This window comes from Rhinoderma darwinii, chromosome 3 (assembly GCF_050947455.1).
Source record: "Rhinoderma darwinii isolate aRhiDar2 chromosome 3, aRhiDar2.hap1, whole genome shotgun sequence".
NCBI lineage: Eukaryota > Metazoa > Chordata > Amphibia > Anura > Rhinodermatidae > Rhinoderma > Rhinoderma darwinii.
In genome coordinates, this window is record NC_134689.1 from 847,232 (window position 1) to 869,959 (window position 22,728).

General features: G+C 45.1%; 1 protein-coding gene across 1 annotated transcript in view; it reads right to left on the reverse strand.

Moving 5' to 3' along the window:
• Positions 1 to 22,728, reverse strand: part of ABCC9 (ATP binding cassette subfamily C member 9) — an 83,797-nt gene that overhangs the window by 4,957 nt on the left and 56,112 nt on the right. Inside the window, exons 9-13 of the mRNA XM_075855596.1 lie at positions 18,206 to 18,361; positions 9,959 to 10,093; positions 9,717 to 9,879; positions 7,110 to 7,150; positions 5,823 to 5,965 (exon numbers count right to left, since the gene is read on the reverse strand). Coding sequence (XP_075711711.1) covers positions 5,823 to 5,965; positions 7,110 to 7,150; positions 9,717 to 9,879; positions 9,959 to 10,093; positions 18,206 to 18,361 — 638 coding nt within the window. The remainder of the gene's footprint in view (positions 1 to 5,822; positions 5,966 to 7,109; positions 7,151 to 9,716; positions 9,880 to 9,958; positions 10,094 to 18,205; positions 18,362 to 22,728) is intronic.

Below are 22,728 nucleotides of genomic sequence, written 5' to 3' on the forward strand. Positions count from 1 at the left end.
CACTACATACAGATGTATACAGCTCCCATAGAGTTACATGATAACATTCTGCTGCCTGCAGTCACCACTAGGGGGAGCTCACTACATACAGATATATACAGCCCCCATAGAGTTACATGATAACATTCTGCTGCCTGCAGTCACCACTAGGGGGAGCTCACTACATACAGATATATACAGCTCCCATAGAGTTACATGATAACATTCTCACTACCTGCAGTCACCACTAGGGGGAGCTCACTACATACAGATATATACAGCTCCCATAGAGTTACATGATAACATTCTGCTGCCTGCAGTCACCACTAGGGGGAGCTCACTACATACAGATATATACAGCTCCCATAGAGTTACATGATAACATTCTGCTCCCTGCAGCCACCACTAGGGGGAGCTCACTACATACAGATATATACAGCTCCCATAGAGTTACATAATAACATTCTGCTGCCTGCAGCCACCACTAGAGGGAGCTCACTACATACAGATATATACAGCTCCCATAGAGTTACATGATAACATTCTGCTGCCTGCAGTCACCACTAGGGGGAGCTCACTACATACAGATACATACAGCTCCCATAGAGTTACATGATAACATTCTGCTGCCTACAGTCACCACTAGGGGGAGCTCACTACATACAGATATATACAGCTCCCATAGAGTTACATGATAACATTCTCACTACCTGCAGTCACCACTAGGGGGAGCTCACTACATACAGATATATACAGCTCCCATAGAGTTACATGATAACATTCTCACTACCTGCAGTCACCACTAGGGGGAGCTCACTGCATACAGATATATACAGCTCCCATAGAGTTACATGATAACATTCTGCTGCCTGCAGTCACCACTAGGGGGAGCTCACTACATACAGATACATACAGCTCTCATAGAGTTACATGATAACATTCTGCTGCCTGCAGTCACCACTAGGGGGAGCTCACTACATACAGATATATACAGCTCCCATAGAGTTACATGATAACATTCTGCTGCCTGCAGTCACCACTAGGGGGAGCTCACTACATACAGATATATACAGCTCCCATAGAGTTACATGATAACATTCTCACTACCTGCAGTCACCACTAGGGGGAGCTCACTACATACAGATATATACAGCTCCCATAGAGTTACATGATAACATTCTCACTACCTGCAGTCACCACTAGGGGGAGCTCACTGCATACAGATATATACAGCTCCCATGGTGTTACATGATAACATTCTGCTGCCTGCAGTCACCACTAGGGGGAGCTCACTACATACAGCTCCCATAGAGTTACATGATAACATTCTGCTGCCTGCAGTCACCACTAGGGGGAGCTCACTACATACAGATATATACAGCTCCCATAGAGTTACATGATAACATTCTCACTACCTGCAGTCACCACTAGGGGGAGCTCACTACATACAGATATATACAGCTCCCATAGAGTTACATGATAACATTCTGCTGCCTGCAGTCACCACTAGGGGGAGCTCACTACATACAGATATATACAGCTCCCATAGAGTTACATGATAACATTCTGCTCCCTGCAGCCACCACTAGAGGGAGCTCACTATATACAGATAAATACAGCTCCCATAGAGTTACATAATAACATTCTGCTGCCTGCTGCCACCACTAGAGGGAGCTCACTACATACAGATATATACAGCTCCCATAGAGTTACATGATAACATTCTGCTGCCTGCAGTCACCACTAGGGGGAGCTCACTACATACAGATACATACAGCTCCCATAGAGTTACATGATAACATTCTGCTGCCTACAGTCACCACTAGGGGGAGCTCACTACATACAGATATATACAGCTCCCATAGAGTTACATGATAACATTCTCACTACCTGCAGTCACCACTAGGGGGAGCTCACTACATACAGATATATACAGCTCCCATAGAGTTACATGATAACATTCTCACTACCTGCAGTCACCACTAGGGGGAGCTCACTGCATACAGATATATACAGCTCCCATAGAGTTACATGATAACATTCTGCTGCCTGCAGTCACCACTAGGGGGAGCTCACTACATACAGATACATACAGCTCCCATAGAGTTACATGATAACATTCTGCTGCCTGCAGTCACCACTAGGGGGAGCTCACTACATACAGATATATACAGCTCCCATAGAGTTACATGATAACATTCTGCTGCCTGCAGTCACCACTAGGGGGAGCTCACTACATACAGATATATACAGCTCCCATAGAGTTACATGATAACATTCTCACTACCTGCAGTCACCACTAGGGGGAGCTCACTGCATACAGATATATACAGCTCCCATGGTGTTACATGATAACATTCTGCTGCCTGCAGTCACCACTAGGGGGAGCTCACTACATACAGCTCCCATAGAGTTACATGATAACATTCTGCTGCCTGCAGTCACCACTAGGGGGAGCTCACTACATACAGATATATACAGCTCCCATAGAGTTACATGATAACATTCTCACTACCTGCAGTCACCACTAGGGGGAGCTCACTACATACAGATATATACAGCTCCCATAGAGTTACATGATAACATTCTACTGCCTGCAGCCACCACTAGGGGGAGCTCACTACATACAGATATATACAGCTCCCATAGAGTAACATGATAATATTCTGCTGTCTGCAGCCACCACTAGGGGGAGCTCACTACATACAGATATATATACAGCTCCCATAGAGTTACATGATAACATTCTTACTACTACCTGCAGTCACCACTAGGGGGAGCTCACTACATACAGATATATACAGCTCCCATAGAGTTACATGATAACATTCTACTGCCTGCAGCCACCACTAGAGGGAGCTCACTACATACAGATATATACAGCTCCCATAGAATTACATGATAACATTCTACTGCCTGCAGCCACCACTAGGGGGAGCTCACTACATACAGATATATACAGCTCCCATAGAATTACATGATAACATTCTACTGCCTGCAGCCACCACTAGGGGGAGCTCACTACATACAGATATATACAGCTCCCATAGAATTACATGATAACATTCTGCTGCCTGCAGTCACCACTAGGGGGAGCTTACTACATACAGATATATACAGCTCCCATAGAGTTACATGATAACATTCTGCTGCCTGCAGCCACCACTAGGGGGAGCTCACTACATACAGATATATACAGCTCCCATAGAGTTACATGATAACATTCTGCTACCTGCAGTCAGCACTAGGGGGAGCTCACTACATACAGATATATACAGCTCCCATACAGTTACATGATAACATTCTGCTGCCTGCAGCCACCACCAGGAGGAGCTCACTACATACAGATATATACAGCTCCCATAGAGTTACATGATAACATTCTGCTGCCTGCAGTCACCACTAGGGGGAGCTCACTACATACAGATATATACAGCTCCCATAGAGTTACATGGTAACATTCTGCTGCCTGCAGTCACCACTAGGGGGAGCTCACTACATACAGATATATACAGCTCCCATAGAGTTACATGATAACATTCTACTGCCTGCAGTCACCACTAGGGGGAGCTCACTACATACAGATATATACAGCTCCCATAGAGTTACATGACAATATTCTGCAGCCTGCAGTCACCACCAGTCATGTAACTCTATGGGAGCTGTATATATCTGTATGTAGTGAGCTCCCCCTAGTGGTGACTGCAGACAGCAGAATGTTATCATGTAACTCTATGGGAGCTATATATATCTGTATGTAGAGAACTCCCTCTAGTGGTGACTGCAGGTAGCAGAATGTTATCGTGTAACTCTATGGGAGCTGTATATATCTGTATGTAGTGAGCTCCCTCTAGTGGTGACTGCAGGTAGCAGAATGTTATCATGTAACTCTATGGGAGCTGTATATATCTGTATGTAGTGAGCTCCCCCTAGTGGTGACTACAGGCAGCAGAATGTTATCATGTAACTCTATGGGAGCTGTATATATCTGTATGTAGTGAGCTCCCTCTAGTGGTGACTGCAGGTAGCAGAATGTTACCATGTAACTCTATGGGAGCTGTATATATCTGTATGTAGTGAGCTCCCCCTAGTGGTGACTGCAGGCAGCAGAATGTTACCATGTAACTCTATGGGAGCTGTATATATCTGTATGTAGTGAGCTCCGACTAGTGGTGGCTGCAGGCAGCAGAATGTTATCATGTAACTCTATGGGAGCTGTATATATCTGTATGTAGTGAGCTCCCCCTAGTGGTGACTGCAGGCAGCAGAATGTTATCATGTAACTCTATGGGAGCTGTATATATCTGTATGTAGTGAGCTCCCTCTAGTGGTGACTGCAGGCAGCAGAATGTTATCATGTAACTCTATGGGAGCTGTATATATCTGTATGTAGTGAGCTCCCTCTAGTGGTGACTGCAGGCAGCAGAATGTTATCATGTAAGGCCTCATGCACACGACCGTATTTTTTCACACCCGTAAATACTGGCGTAAATATGGGTCCTGTGTCACCCGTATTCCACCCGTATTTACGAGCACGTTTTTGGCAGCAAAATAGCACTGCACTAATCGGCAGCCCCTTCTCTCTATCAGTGCAGGATAGAGAGAAGGGACAGCCTTTTCTGTAATAAAAGTTAAAGAAATTCATACTTACCGGCCGTTGTCTTGGTGACGCGTCCCTCTCTTCACATCCAGCCTGACATCCCTGGATGACGCGGCAGTCCATGTGACCGCTGCAGCCTGTGATTGACCTGTGATTGGCTGCAGCGGTCACATGGCCTGAAACGTCATCCAGGACGTCGGCCCGGATGTCGAGAGGGACGCGTCACCAAGGCAACGGGCGGGAGACCGGACTGGAGAAGCAGGAAGTTGTCGGTAAGTATGAACGTCTTTTATTTTTATTTTTTACAGGATAGGGGATACATGTCTTGTTTATGGCAGAGCGGGGAGATACCTCCCCGCTCTGCCATAGTTTTCATTGTAGTCCCGGCGGTAGTTACGCCACTGGGCTGTGGCCTGCAGACCGGGTAGTCCCCTGACCTCGCCTCACCTCGCAACGCTCCCGTAATCACGGGTGAACACACGGAGCCACCCATGATTACGGGAGCCCCATAGACTTCTATGGGATGCCCGTGCCGTTATTACGGCATGAAATAGGGCATGTTCTATCTTTTTTAACGGCACGGGTACCTTCCCGTGAGCAAACGGGAAGGTACCCGTGGCTAACAGAAGCCTATGAGCCCGTTATTGCGGGTCGTAATAACGACCCGCAATAACAGGTGTTTTTACGGTCGTGTGCATGAGGCCTAACTCTATGGGAGATGTATATATCTGTATGTAGTGAGCTCCCCCTAGTGGTGATTGCAGGCAGCAGAAAGTTATCATGTAACTCTATGGGAGCTGTATATATCTGTATGTAGTGATCTCCCCCTGGTGGTAACTGCAAGCAGTGAGAATTTATCCTGTAACTCTGTCTGTGCAGGGGATTTGGAGCTCTGTCTCAGAAAACCGGTTCTCTGGTCACTGTAAAGACATGTTATGAAATGAATCAGCATACAACATAGGTTTGAAAAATGACAAGGTGGAAAAAGGTGGAAATAAAGTGTGTGTAGATGACGCCACTGATAAATGTTCCCCATTGTCTCCGTACAGGTCTGACCTGTGACATCACAGTAGTGAGGGGACGCCCCATCCAAAACATTACTCGGAAAGTTGCTCAGTCTTGACTACGTTCTGGGTGGAGTCAAACGTTAACCTTGTGTATCATGACTGTCAGAACAGCGCCCCTAGTGGCCATCACTGCTCTTTACAAGTGCCCTATACCAATAAGGAATGTAACGACGCACCTGACCAGCGCCTTCACCGCAAACCTGACCACCGTGGAGAGAAGAAAGAGCGGCGTGACCAGGATGTGGAACAAGGACAGCGAGGCGAAGGCGTTGGCCGGGGTCAGGGCCTCGTTCTCCACGTATTCATGGGTCACAAACGTCTGAGGATCACACAGCAAAGAAGAAGGTTAGACAATCAAAGCAAAGAGGGCCCCCCATAATGACTTATCAATAGGGAGAGAAGCCGCACGGACATGATGGGGGTCAGACTGTGGGGGCAGCACTCCCATCATTTCTATGTAGAGGGGCTGCGCACACATAACCTGCCCCCCTCTATGTCAGGATTGTTGGGTGCCCCGTCGTCAGACCCCACAGATTAGTATTATGACCCTTCTCATCCTAAGTATCTATCTATGGGACAATTCCGCTCCAGCGCCGATGCTCCGGTATTTCCCGCTGATCTTTGTTTATTTCCCTGCCGCTGCAGCCAATCACTAGGGGAAGTGACTGGAGTGTAAGTGTCTTATACTCTAGTCACATCCAGAGCTGCAGTAATATCATGTCTTATACTCCAGTCACATCCAGAGCTGGAGTCACTATTCTACTGTGACATCATGTCTTATACTCCAGTCACATCCAGAGCTGCAGTCAGTATTCTGCTTTTACATCATGTCTTATACTCCAGTCACTTCCAGAGCTGCAGTCACAGATCTGCTGTTACGTCATGTCTTATACTCCAGTCACATCCAGAGCTGAAGTCACAGATCTGCTGTTACGTCAGGGCTTATACTCCAGTCACTTCCAGAGCTGCAGTCACAGATCTGCTGTTACGTCATGTCTTATACTCCAGTCACCTACAGAGCTGCAGTCACAGATTTGCAGTAATATCATGTCTTATACTCCAGGCACATACTCTTATAATGTAGGGTGTCTGGTGTAAGCACTACATCTCCTACAATGCAGGACAGCAGAGTAAAGGAGGAGAGCAGGAAAGAGATGAACCATGAAGGTGGTAAATGTTTTTGGTCATAGTTCACTTTGGACTCTTCTGCCAGGGAGATGCCACTCAGGTCACCCCCAATATTAGCCCGACCACCCCATCTATAAATGGTCATAAGTAGCCCCAAAATAGTGGGGGGAGGGGGAAGCGCTGAATTGAATTTAGCCAAAGAGAGACACAGATATAAAGTGCAAGTCCTGTAATCCGGAATATCTGATAATCCGGCAGCCGTCCGCTCCCATTGATGCCGGCGTAAAGGAATGTTACTGCAGTACAGACAATACAGTGACGGGATCCGGTCTTACCGCCAGCACGGCCGCTATGGGGATGGCTGCGTTCATGAATACTGCAAAATACACAAGGTAACAGGCATTAAAGGTCTGTAGAAGTACAATTCCCAGCATGCACTGACAGACCCACCCGCCGTCAGCGACAAGTCAACTCCCAGCATGCACTGACAGACCCAGCCGTCAGAGACAAGTCAACTCCCAGCATGCACTGACAGACCCAGCCGCCGTCAGCGAAAAGTCAACTCCCAGCATGCACTGACAGACCCAGCCGCCGTCAGCGACAAGTCAACTCCCAGCATGCACTGACAGACCCACCCGCCGTCAGCGACAAGTCAACTCCCAGCATGCACTGACAGACCCAGCCGCCGTCAGCGACAAGTCAACTCCCAGCATGCACTGACAGACCCACCCGCCGTCAGCGACAAGTCAACTCCCAGCATGCACTGATAGACCCACCCGCCGTCAGCGAAAAGTCAACTCCCAGCATGCACTGACAGACCCACCCGCCGTCAGAGACAAGTCAACTCCCAGCATGCACTGACAGACCCAGCCGCCGTCAGCGAAAAGTCAACTCCCAGCATGCACTGACAGACCCAGCCGCCGTCAGCGACAAGTCAACTCCCAGCATGCACTGACAGACCCACCCGCCGTCAGCGACAAGTCAACTCCCAGCATGCACTGACAGACCCAGCCGCCGTCAGCGACAAGTCAACTCCCAGCATGCACTGACAGACCCACCCGCCGTCAGCGACAAGTCAACTCCCAGCATGCACTGATAGACCCACCCGCCGTCAGCGAAAAGTCAACTCCCAGCATGCACTGACAGACCCACCCGCCGTCAGAGACAAGTCAACTCCCAGCATGCACTGACAGACCCAGCCGCCGTCAGCGAAAAGTCAACTCCCAGCATGCACTGACAGACCCAGCCGCCGTCAGCGACAAGTCAACTCCCAGCATGCACTGACAGACCCACCCGCCGTCAGCGAAAAGTCAACTCCCAGCATGCACTGACAGACCCAGCCGCCGTCAGCGACAAGTCAACTCCCAGCATGCACTGACAGACCCACCCGCCGTCAGCGACAAGTCAACTCCCAGCATGCACTGACAGACCCACCCGCCGTCAGCGACAAGTCAACTCCCAGCATGCACTGACAGACCCAGCCGCCGTCAGCGAAAAGTCATGTCATGTTTCTGATTCGTTTTCAAAAATTGCTGCATCTTATAGGTGGAAAATGATCGGATCCGGTGGAAGATCGACCCACTGATCGCCAGCAAGTTCAACCAATGACAATGAGGAGGAGCTGGAGAGGACTGGTCAGTAAAGGGTCAATGTGAACCCTTCCTGAGCCCCAGGTAGCATACAGTCCAGTCAATAAAGGGTCATTATTAACCCCTCCTGTTCCCCGGCCCCTCTTGCCCCGCTTTCTCTATCCCGGGATGTGCTGAGGCTGCGGCATCGCCCGGTATCTTCCCATCTGTTCTAATGACCCAGTTTCTGAGAGGTCAGCGGAATGTAATCCCCGGCAGCAGAGTCCCCCCCTCCACTGGACCATATACTCCCATCATCCGCTCTCAGGTCACATAGTTCTATTAGTCCCTATCATCTCAACACACCATACTGATTGTTTCCACATTCTCCACTGCCCCTAGAGATGGAAGATATTGCAGCCCTCCCTACCTGCCCCGCTCCCTGCCGGCCCCGCTCCCTGCCTGCCCCGCTCCCTACCTGGCTCCCTCCCAACATGTCCTGCCCACCGCCTGAACTCCTCCCTACCTGTCCCGCTCAGTACCTGTCCCGCTCAGTACCTGTCCCGCTCAGTACCTGTCCCCCTCAGTACCTGTCCCCCTCAGTACCTGTCCCCCTCAGTACCTGGCCCCCTCAGTACCTGGCCCCCTCAGTACCTGGCCCCCTCAGTACCTGGCCCCCTCAGTACCTGGCCCCCTCAGTACCTGGCCCCCTCAGTACCTGGCCCCCTCAGTACCTGTCCCGCTCAGTACCTGTCCCCCTCAGTACCTGTCCCCCTCAGTACCTGTCCCCCTCAGTACCTGTCCCCCTCAGTACCTGTCCCCCTCAGTACCTGTCCCCCTCAGTACCTGTCCCCCTCAGTACCTGTCCCCCTCAGTACCTGTCCCCCTCAGTACCTGTCCCCCTCAGTACCTGTCCCGCTCAGTACCTGTCCCCCTCAGTACCTGGCCCCCTCAGTACCTGGCCCCCTCAGTACCTGGCCCCCTCAGTACCTGGCCCCCTCAGTACCTGGCCCCCTCAGTACCTGGCCCCCTCAGTACCTGGCCCCCTCAGTACCTGGCCCCCTCAGTACCTGTCCCGCTCAGTACCTGTCCCGCTCAATACCTGTCCCGCTCAATACCTGTCCCGCTCAATACCTGTCCCGCTCAATACCTGAACTCCACCCTACCTGTCCGGCTCCCTACCTGCCCTCTCCTGACCTGCATGCTCCCTACCTGTCCCACTTAATACCTGTCCCACTTAATACCTGTCCCACTTAATACCTGTCCCACTTAATACCTGTCCCACTTAATACCTGTCCCACTTAATACCTGTCCCACTTAATACCTGTCCCACAAGTCCCCGTCTCCCCTTTTTTATTAGCACCAGACACTTACTGGAGAGTGAGGTGTGAAGTGCAAATGTCTTGAGACTAGTGAGCTCCTTCATCCTGGTCTCCTCCACGCTGGAGCAGAAGATGTTCTCCCAGGCGTACAGCTTCAGAAGTTTAATGCCTTTCAATATCTCGTTTGTTTTCTTTAACCTCTCAGTGGAATAATCCTGAAGTATCAAAGAACAAGACAAATGTTACCACAGAGACTGAAAGTCACCGGCCGGGGGCCCCGGGGGTCACGCTCACCAGGGTGTTCTTCTGCACCTCTGCCAGCTTTGTAGCAATAAAGTATTGTACTGGAGCGAGCAACACGATGACCGCCGCGCCAACCAGAGCGCTGACACCCAGCAACTTGTATAAGAGGATGACCCCCATAATGATCTGTAAAGAGAAAGAAGACATCAAGAGCCAGAAACATCTACAGAGAAGAAGGGTCAAGAGCCAGAAACCTCTACAGAGAAGAAGCGTCAAGAGCCACAAACCTCTACAGAGAAGAAGCGTCAAGAGCCGGAAACATCTACAGAGAAGAAGCGTCAAGAGCCAGAAACCTCTACAGAGAAGAAGCGTCAAGATCCAGAAACCTCTACAGAGAAGAAGCGTCAAGAGCCAGAAACCTCTACAGAGAAGAAGCGTCAAGATCCAGAAACATCTACAGAGAAGAAGCGTCAAGAGCCAGAAACGTCTACAGAGAAGAAGCGTCAAGAGCCAGAAACGTCTACAGAGAAGCGTCAAGAGCCAGAAACGTCTACAGAGAAGCGTCAAGAGCCAGAAACATCTACAGAGAAGAAGCGTCAAGAGCCAGAAACCTCTACAGAGAAGAAGCGTCAAGAGCCAGAAACCTCTACAGAGAAGAAGCGTCAAGAGCCAGAAACCTCTACAGAGAAGAAGCGTCAAGAGCCAGAAACCTCTACAGAGAAGAAGCGTCAAGAGCCAGAAACCTCTACAGAGAAGAAGCGTCAAGAGCCAGAAACCTCTACAGAGAAGAAGCGTCAAGAGCCAGAAACCTCTACAGAGAAGAAGCGTCAAGAGCCAGAAACCTCTACAGAGAAGCGTCAAGAGCCAGAAACATCTACAGAGAAGAAGCGTCAAATGCCAGAAACCTCTACAGAGAAGAAGCGTCAAGATCCAGAAACCTCTACAGAGAAGAAGCGTCAAGAGCCAGAAACGTCTACAGAGAAGCGTCAAGAGCCAGAAACCTCTACAGAGAAGAAGCGTCAAGAGCCAGAAACCTCTACAGAGAAGAAGCGTCAAGAGCCAGAAACATCTACAGAGAAGAAGCGTCAAGAGCCAGAAACCTCTACAGAGAAGAAGCGTCAAGAGCCAGAAACGTCTACAGAGAAGAAGCGTCAAGAGCCAGAAACGTCTACAGAGAAGAAGCGTCAAGAGCCAGAAACCTCTACAGAGAAGCGTCAAGATCCAGAAACCTCTACAGAGAAGAAGCGTCAAGAGCCAGAAACCTCTACAGAGAAGCGTCAAGAGCCAGAAACATCTACAGAGAAGAAGCGTCAAGATCCAGAAACATCTACAGAGAAGAAGCGTCAAGAGCCAGAAACCTCTACAGAGAAGAAGCGTCAAGAGCCAGAAACCTCTACAGAGAAGAAGCGTCAAGAGCCAGAAACATCTACAGAGAAGAAGCGTCAAGAGGCAGAAACCTCTACAGAGAAGAAGCGTCAAGAGCCAGAAACCTCTACAGAGAAGAAGCGTCAAGAGCCAGAAACATCTACAGAGAAGAAGCGTCAAGAGCCAGAAACCTCTACAGAGAAGAAGCGTCAAGAGCCAGAAACGTCTACAGAGAAGAAGCGTCAAGAGCCAGAAACCTCTACAGAGAAGCGTCAAGATCCAGAAACCTCTACAGAGAAGAAGCGTCAAGAGCCAGAAACCTCTACAGAGAAGCGTCAAGAGCCAGAAACATCTACAGAGAAGAAGCGTCAAGATCCAGAAACATCTACAGAGAAGAAGCGTCAAGAGCCAGAAACCTCTACAGAGAAGAAGCGTCAAGAGCCAGAAACCTCTACAGAGAAGAAGCGTCAAGAGCCAGAAACATCTACAGAGAAGAAGCGTCAAGATCCAGAAACATCTACAGAGAAGAAGCGTCAAGAGCCAGAAACCTCTACAGAGAAGAAGCGTCAAGAGCCAGAAACCTCTACAGAGAAGAAGCGTCAAGAGCCAGAAACATCTACAGAGAAGAAGCGTCAAGAGCCAGAAACCTCTACAGAGAAGAAGCGTCAAGAGCCAGAAACCTCTACAGAGAAGAAGCGTCAAGAGCTAGAAACATCTACAGAGAAGAAGCGTCAAGAGCCAGAAACATCTACAGAGAAGAAGCGTCAAGAGCCAGAAACATCTACAGAGAAGAAGCGTCAAGAGCCGGAAACATCTACAGAGAAGAAGCGTCAAGAGCCAGAAACCTCTACAGAGAAGAAGCGTCAAGAGCCAGAAACCTCTACAGAGAAGAAGCGTCAAGAAATAACCAAGAACAAAGGCAGAAATCAGCATCAATTCACAAATTCATCACAGTGTAACCTGCGCAGAGATCCACACACCTAATACTACACCTGATCATGTGTAAGAAGTTGTCACAGCCCCGTTACTAAGAAGTTGTCACAGCCCCGCCCCCTGTTACTGACATCACTGATATATAATTACACTGTGATCAGACATGAGATCCACACATCTTATATACAGTAACAGCTATTCATCTATTACTACTGACAACCAGCCTGTATATCATGTGTGAGAGGTTGTCACAGCCCCGCCCCCTGTTACTGACATCACTGATATATAATATAATTACATTGTGATCAGACATGAGATCCACACATCTTATATACAGTAACAGCTATTCATCTATTACTACTGAAAACCAGCCTGTATATCATGTGTGAGAGGTTGTCACAGCCCCGCCTCCTGTTACTGACATCACTGATATATAATATAATTACATTGTGATCAGACATGAGATCCACACATCTTATATACAGTAACAGCTATTCATCTATTACTACTGAAAACCAGCCTGTATATCATGTGTGAGAGGTTGTCACAGCCCCGCCCCCTGTTACTGACATCACTGATATATAATATAATTACATGTGATCAGACATGAGATCCACACATCTTATATACAGTAACAGCTATTCATCTATTACTACTGACAACCAGCCTGTATATCATGTGTGAGAGGTTGTCACAGCCCCGCCCCCTGTACTGACATCACTGATATATAATATAATTACACTGTGATCAGACATGAGATCCACACATCTTATATACAGTAACAGCTATTCATCTATTACTACTGACAACCAGCCCGTATATCATGTGTGAGAGGTTGTCACAGCCCCGCCCCCTGTTACTGACATCACTGATATATAATATAATTACACTGTGATCAGACATGAGATCCACACATCTTATATATAGTAACAGCTATTCATCTAATACTACTGACAACCAGCCTGTATATCATGTGTGAGAGGTTGTCACAGCCCCTCCCCGTTACTGACATCACTGATATATAATATAATTACATTGTGATCAGACATGAGATCCACACATCTTATATACAGTAACAGCTATTCATCTATTACTACTGACAACCAGCCCGTATATCATGTGTGAGAAGTTGTCACAGCCCCGCCCCCTGTTACTGACATCACTGATATATAATATAATTACACTGTGATCAGACATGAGATCCACACATCTTATATACAGTAACAGCTATTCATCTATCACTACTGACAACCAGCCTGTATACCATGTGTGAGAGGTTGTCACAGCCCCGCCCCCTGTTACTGACATCACTGATATATAATATAATTACACTGTGATCAGACATGAGATCCACACATCTTATATACAGTAACAGCTATTCATCTATTACTACTGACAACCAGCCTGTATATCATGTGTGAGAGGTTGTCACAGCCCCGCCCCCTGTTACTGACATCACTGATATATAATATAATTACACTGTGATCAGACATGAGATCCACACATCTTATATACAGTAACAGCTATTCATCTATCACTACTGACAACCAGCCTGTATACCATGTGTGAGAGGTTGTCACAGCCCCGCCCCCTGTTACTGACATCACTGATATATAATATAATTACATTGTGATCAGACATGAGATCCACACATCTTATATACAGTAACAGCTATTCATCTATTACTACTGACAACCAGCCTGTATATCATGTGTGAGAGGTTGTCACAGCCCCGCCCCCTGTTACTGACATCACTGATATATAATATAATTACATTGTGATCAGACATGAGATCCACACATCTTATATACAGTGACAGCTATTCATCTATTACTACTGACAACCAGCCTGTATATCATGTGTGAGAGGTTGTCACAGCCCCGCCCCCTGTTACTGACATCACTGATATATAATATAATTACACTGTGATCAGACATGAGATCCACACATCTTATATACAGTCACAGCTATTCATCTATTACTACTGACAACCAGCCTGTATATCATGTGTGAGAGGTTGTCACAGCTCCGCCTCCTGTTACTGACATCACTGATATATAATATAATTACACTGTGATCAGACATGAGATCCACACATCTTATATACAGTAACAGCTATTCCTCTATTACTACTGACAACCAGCCTGTATATCATGTGTGAGACGTTGTCACAGCCCCGCCCCCTGTTACTGACATCACTGATATATAATATAATTACATTGTGATCAGACATGAGATCCACACATCTTATATACAGTAACAGCTATTCATCTATTACTACTGACAACCAGCCTGTATATCACGTGTGAGAGGTTGTCACAGCCCCGCCCCCTGTTACTGACATCACTGATATATAATATAATTACACTGTGATCAGACATGAGATCCACACATCTTATATACAGTAACAGCTATTCATCTATTACTACTGACAACCAGCCTGTATATCATGTGTGAGAGGTTGTCACAGCTCCGCCCCCTGTTACTGACATCACTGATATATAATATAATTACACTGTGATCAGACATGAGATCCACACATCTTATATACAGTAACAGCTATTCATCTATTACTACTGACAACCAGCCTGTATACCATGTGTGAGAGGTTGTCACAGCCCCGCCCCCTGTTACTGACATCACTGATATATAATTACATTGTGATCAGACATGAGATCCACACATCTTATATACAGTAACAGCTATTCATCTATTACTACTGACAACCAGCCTGTATATCATGTGTGAGAGGTTGTCACAGCCCCGCCCCCTGTTACTGACATCACTGATATATAATATAATTACATGTGATCAGACATGAGATCCACACATCTTATATACAGTCACAGCTATTCATGTATTACTACTGACAACCAGCCTGTATATCATGTGTGAGAGGTTGTCACAGCCCCGCCCCCTGTTACTGACATCACTGATATATAATATAATTACATGTGATCAGACATGAGATCCACACATCTTATATACAGTAACAGCTATTCATCTATTACTACTGACAACCAGCCTGTATATCATGTGTGAGAGGTTGTCACAGCTCCGCCCCCTGTTACTGACATCACTGATATATAATATAATTACACTGTGATCATACATGAGATCCACACATCTTATATACAGTAACAGCTATTCATCTATTACTACTGACAACCAGCCTGTATATCATGTGTGAGAGGTTGTCACAGCCCCGCCCCCTGTTCCTGACATCACTGATATATAATATAATTACATGTGATCAGACATGAGATCCACACATCTTATATACAGTAACAGCTATTCATCTATTACTACTGACAACCAGCCTGTATATCATGTGTGAGAGGTTGTCACAGCCCCGCCCCCTGTTACTGACATCACTGATATATAATATAATTACATTGTGATCAGACATGAGATCCACACATCTTATATACAGTAACAGCTATTCATCTATTACTACTGACAACCAGCCTGTATACCATGTGTGAGAGGTTGTCACAGCTCCGCCCCCTGTTACTGACATCACTGATATATAATATAATTACACTGTGATCAGACATGAGATCCACACATCTTATATACAGTAACAGCTATTCATCTATTACTACTGACAACCAGCCTGTATACCATGTGTGAGAGGTTGTCACAGCCCCGCCCCCTGTTACTGACATCACTGATATATAATATAATTACATTGTGATCCGACATGAGATCCACACATCTTATATACAGTAACAGCTATTCATCTATTACTACTGACAACCAGCCTGTATACCATGTGTGAGAGGTTGCCACAGCCCCGCCCCCTGTTACTGACATCACTGATATATAATATAATTACATTGTGATCAGACATGAGATCCACACATCTTATATACAGTAACAGCTATTCATCTATTACTACTGACAACCAGCCTGTATACCATGTGTGAGAGGTTGTCACAGCTCCGCCCCCTGTTACTGACATCACTGATATATAATATAATTACACTGTGATCAGACATGAGATCCACACATCTTATATACAGTAACAGCTATTCATCTATTACTACTGACAACCAGCCTGTATATCATGTGTGAGAGGTTGTCACAGCCCCGCCCCGTTACTGACATCACTGATATATAATATAATTACATTGTGATCAGACATGAGATCCACACATCTTATATACAGTCACAGCTATTCATCTATTACTACTGACAACCAGCCTGTATATCATGTGTGAGAGGTTGTCACAGCCCCGCCCCCTGTTACTGACATCACTGATATATAATATAATTACACTGTGATCAGACATGAGATCCACACATCTTATATACAGTAACAGCTATTCATCTATTACTACTGACAACCAGCCTGTATACCATGTGTGAGAGGTTGTCACAGCCCCGCCCCCTGTTACTGACATCACTGATATATAATTACATTGTGATCAGACATGAGATCCACACATCTTATATACAGTAACAGCTATTCATCTATTACTACTGACAACCAGCCTGTATATCATGTGTGAGAGGTTGTCACAGCCCCGCCCCCTGTTACTGACATCACTGATATATAATATAATTACATGTGATCAGACATGAGATCCACACATCTTATATACAGTCACAGCTATTCATGTATTACTACTGACAACCAGCCTGTATATCATGTGTGAGAGGTTGTCACAGCCCCGCCCCCTGTTACTGACATCACTGATATATAATATAATTACATGTGATCAGACATGAGATCCACACATCTTATATACAGTAACAGCTATTCATCTATTACTACTGACAACCAGCCTGTATATCATGTGTGAGAGGTTGTCACAGCTCCGCCCCCTGTTACTGACATCACTGATATATAATATAATTACACTGTGATCATACATGAGATCCACACATCTTATATACAGTAACAGCTATTCATCTATTACTACTGACAACCAGCCTGTATATCATGTGTGAGAGGTTGTCACAGCCCCGCCCCCTGTTCCTGACATCACTGATATATAATATAATTACATGTGATCAGACATGAGATCCACACATCTTATATACAGTAACAGCTATTCATCTATTACTACTGACAACCAGCCAGTATATCATGTGTGAGAGGTTGTCACAGCCCCGCCCCCTGTTACTGACATCACTGATATATAATATAATTACACTGTGATCAGACATGAGATCCACACATCTTATATACAGTAACAGCTATTCATCTATTACTACTGACAACCAGCCTGTATACCATGTGTGAGAGGTTGTCACAGCCCCGCCCCCTGTTACTGACATCACTGATATATAATATAATTACACTGTGATCAGACATGAGATCCACACATCTTATATACAGTAACAGCTATTCATCTATTACTACTGACAACCAGCCTGTATATCATGTGTGAGAGGTTGTCACAGCCCCGCCCCCTGTTACTGACATCACTGATATATAATATAATTACACTGTGATCAGACATGAGATCCACACATCTTATATACAGTAACAGCTATTCATCTATTACTACTGACAACCAGCCTGTATATCATGTGTGAGAGGTTGTCACAGCCCCGCCCCGTTACTGACATCACTGATATATAATATAATTACATTGTGATCAGACATGAGATCCACACATCTTATATACAGTAACAGCTATTCATCTATTACTACTGACAACCAGCCTGTATATCATGTGTGAGAGGTTGTCACAGCCCCGCCCCCTGTTACTGACATCACTGATATATAATATAATTACACTGTGATCAGACATGAGATCCACACATCTTATATACAGTCACAGCTATTCATCTATTACTACTGACAACCAGCCTGTATATCATGTGTGAGAGGTTGTCACAGCCCCGCCCCCTGTTACTGACATCACTGATATATAACATTATAGTTACATTGTGACCACCACATCATCTATTTACATGTGTTTAGTGGTTTTGTGCCCATTTTTATTTTGCCCCTTTATTATAGATTCCCTTACTTGGATGCTGTACCTGAACAGGCATCGCCCACAGATTCGGACATAAGAAAAGGAACCACATCAGCTGATTGGTCTCGATGGCAACCAAATTATTGATTTGCCCAAGAGTCATCTCTCCCATGGACATGTTGGAGGTGGACAACTTCAGGATTTTGTTGTAGATCATGGCCTGAAAGTAAAGGAAAAGTCACCGTATCATTACCATCAGCTATAACCTAAAAGGGACGACAACCCTCACAATCCAGAGCTTATAATAGTACTGGAGTGATATAAGAGGAGCGGCTGATATCAGTCACATATGATGTAATGTCTCTGGGGGATATAATAGTACTGGAGTGATATAAGAGGAGCGGCTGATATCAGTCACATATGATGTAATGTCTCTGGAGGGTATAATAGTGCTGGAGTGTTATAAGAGGAGCGGCTGATATCAGTCACACATATGATGTAATGTCTCTGGAGGATATAATAGTACTGGAGTGATATAAGAGGAGCAGCTGATATCAGTCACACATATGATGTAATGTCTCTGGAGGATATAATAGTGCTGGAGTGATATAAGAGGAGCGGCTGATATCAGTCACACATATGATGTAATGTCTCTGGAGGATATAATAGTACAGGAGTGTTATAAGAGGAGCGGCTGATATCAGTCACATATGATGTAATGTCTCTGGAGGATATAATAGTGCTGGAGTGATATAAGAGGAGCGGCTGATATCAGTCACATATATGATGTAATGTCTCTGGAGGATATAATAGTACTGGAGTGATATAAGAGGAGCGGCTGATATCAGTCACATATGATGTAATGTCTCTGGAGGATATAATAGTACTGGAGTGATATAAGAGGAGCGGCTGATATCAGTCACATATGATGTAATGTCTCTGGGGGATATAATAGTACTGGAGTGATATAAGAGGAGCGGCTGATATCAGTCACACATATGATGTAATGTCTCTGGAGGATATAATAGTGCTGGAGTGATATAAGAGGAGCGGCTGATATCAGTCACACATATGATGTAATGTCTCTGGAGGATATAATAGTGCTGGAGTGATATAAGAGGAGCGGCTGATATCAGTCACACATATGATGTAATGTCTCTGGAGGATATAATAGTACAGGAGTGTTATAAGAGGAGCGGCTGATATCAGTCACATATGATGTAATGTCTCTGGAGGATATAATAGTACAGGAGTGTTATAAGAGGAGCGGCTGATATCAGTCACATATGATGTAATGTCTCTGGAGGATATAATAGTGCTGGAGTGATATAAGAGGAGCGGCTGATATCAGTCACATATATGATGTAATGTCTCTGGAGGATATAATAGTACTGGAGTGTTATAAGAGGAGCGGCTGATATCAGTCACACATATGATGTAATGTCTCTGGAGGATATAATAGTGCTGCAGTGATATAAGAGAAGCGGCTGATATCAGTCACACATGATGTAATGTCTGGAGGATATAATAGTACTGGAGTGTTATAAGAGGAGCGGCTGATATCAGTCACATATGATGTAATGTCTCTGGAGGATATAATAGTACTGGAGTGATATAAGAGGAGCGGCTGATATCAGTCACATATGTAATGTCTCTGGAGGATATAATAGTGCTGGAGTGATATAAGAGGAGCGGCTGATATCAGTCACATATGATGTAATGTCTCTGGAGGATATAATAGTACTGGAGTGATATAAGAGGAGCGGCTGATATCAGTCACATATGATGTAATGTCTCTGGAGGATATAATAGTACTGGAGTGATATAAGAGGAGCGGCTGATATCAGTCACATATGATGTAATGTCTCTGGAGGATATAATAGTACTGGAGTGTTATAAGAGGAGCGGCTGATATCAGTCACACATATGATGTAATGTCTCTGGAGGATATAATAGTACTGGAGTGTTATAAGAAGAGCGGCTGATATAAGTCACATATGATGTAATGTCTCTGGAGGATATAATAGTACTGGAGTGATATAAGAGGAGCGGCTGATATCAGTCACACATATGATGTAATGTCTCTGGAGGATATAATAGTACTGGAGTGATATAAGAGGAGCGGCTGATATCAGTCACACATATGATGTAATGTCTCTGGAGGATATAATAGTACTGGAGTGATATAAGAGGAGCGGCTGATATCAGTCACACATATGATGTAATGTCTCTGGAGGATATAATAGTGCTGGAGTGATATAAGAGGAGCGGCTGATATCAGTCACACATATGATGTAATGTCTCTGGAGGATATAATAGTACTGGAGTGATATAAGAGGAGCGGCTGATATCAGTCACATATGATGTAATGTCTCTGGAGGATATAATAGTACTGGAGTGTTATAAGAGGAGCGGCTGATATCAGTCACATATGAGGTAATGTCTCTGGAGGATATAATAGTACTGGAGTGTTATAAGAGGAGCGGCTGATATCAGTCACATATGATGTAATGTCTCTGGAGGATATAATAGTACTGGAGTGATATAAGAGGAGCGGCTGATATCAGTCACACATATGATGTAATGTCTGTCGAGGATATAATAGTACTGGAGTGTTATAAGAGGAGCGGCTGATATCAGTCACACATATGATGTAATGTCTCTGGAGGATATAATAGTACTGGAGTGATATAAGAGGAGCGGCTGATATCAGTCACACATATGATGTAATGTCTCTGGAGGATATAATAGTGCTGGAGTGATATAAGAGGAGCGGCTGATATCAGTCACACATATGATGTAATGTCTCTGGAGGATATAATAGTACTGGAGTGATATAAGAGGAGCGGCTGATGTCAGTCACACATATGATGTAATGTCTCTGGAGGATATAATAGTACTGGAGTGTTATAAGAGGAGCGGCTGATATCAGTCACATATGATGTAATGTCTCTGGAGGATATAATAGTACTGGAGTGATATAAGAGGAGCGGCTGATATCAGTCACACATATGATGTAATGTCTGTCGAGGATATAATAGTACTGGAGTGTTATAAGAGGAGCGGCTGATATCAGTCACACATATGATGTAATGTCTGTCGAGGATATAATAGTACTGGAGTGTTATAAGAGGAGTGGCTGATATCAGTCACACATATGATGTAATGTCTCTGGAGGGTATAATAGTACTGGAGTGATATAAGAGGAGCGGCTGATATGTCACATATGATGTAATGTCTCTGGAGGATATAATAGTGCTGGAGTGATATAAGAGGAGCGGCTGATATCAGTCACACATATGATGTAATGTCTCTGGAGGATATAATAGTGCTGGAGTGATATAAGAGGAGCAGCTGATATCAGTCACACATATGATGTAATGTCTCTGGAGGATATAATAGTACTGGAGTGATATAAGAGGAGCGGCTGATATCAGTCACACATATGATGTAATGTCTGGAGGATATAATAGTACTGGAGTGTTATAAGAGGAGCAGCTGATATCAGTCACATATGATGTAATGTCTCTGGAGCATATAATAGTACTGGAGTGATATAAGAGGAGCAGCTGATATCAGTCACACATATGATGTAATGTCTCTGGGGGATATAATAGTACTGGAGTGATATAAGAGGAGTGGCTGATATCAGTCACATATGATGTAATGTCTCTGGAGGATATAATAGTACTGGAGTGTTATAAGAGGAGCGGCTGATATCAGTCACACATATGATGTAATGTCTCTGGAGGATATAATAGTACTGGAGTGATATAAGAGGAGCGGCTGATATCAGTCACACATATGATGTAATGTCTGGAGGATATAATAGTACTGGAGTGATATAAGAGGAGCGGCTGATATGAGTCACACATATGATGTAATGTCTCTGGAGGATATAATAGTACTGGAGTGATATAAGAGGAGCGGCTGATATCAGTCACATATGATGTAATGTCTCTGGAGGATATAATAGTGCTGGAGTGATATAAGAGGAGCGGCTGATATCAGTCACACATGATGTAATGTCTCTGGAGGATATAATAGTACTGGAGTGATATAAGAGGAGCGGCTGATATCAGTCACACATATGATGTAATGTCTCTGGAGGATATAATAGTACTGGAGTGATATAAGAGGAGCGGCTGATATCAGTCACATATGATGTAATGTCTCTGGAGGATATAATAGTACTGGAGTGATATAAGAGGAGCGGCTGATATCAGTCACACATATGATGTAATGTCTCTGGAGGATATAATAGTACTGGAGTGATATAAGAGGAGCGGCTGATATCAGTCACATATGATGTAATGTCTCTGGGGGATATAATAGTGCTGGAGTGATATAAGAGGAGCGGCTGATATCAGTCACACATATGATGTAATGTCTGGAGGATATAATAGAGCTGGAGTGATATAAGAGGAGCGGCTGATATCAGTCACACATATGATGTAATGTCTCTGGAGGATATAATAGTACTGGAGTGTTAGAAGAGGAGCGGCTGATATCAGTCACATATGATGTAATGTCTCTGGTGGATATAATAGTACTGGAGTGATATAAGAGGAGCGGCTGATATCAGTC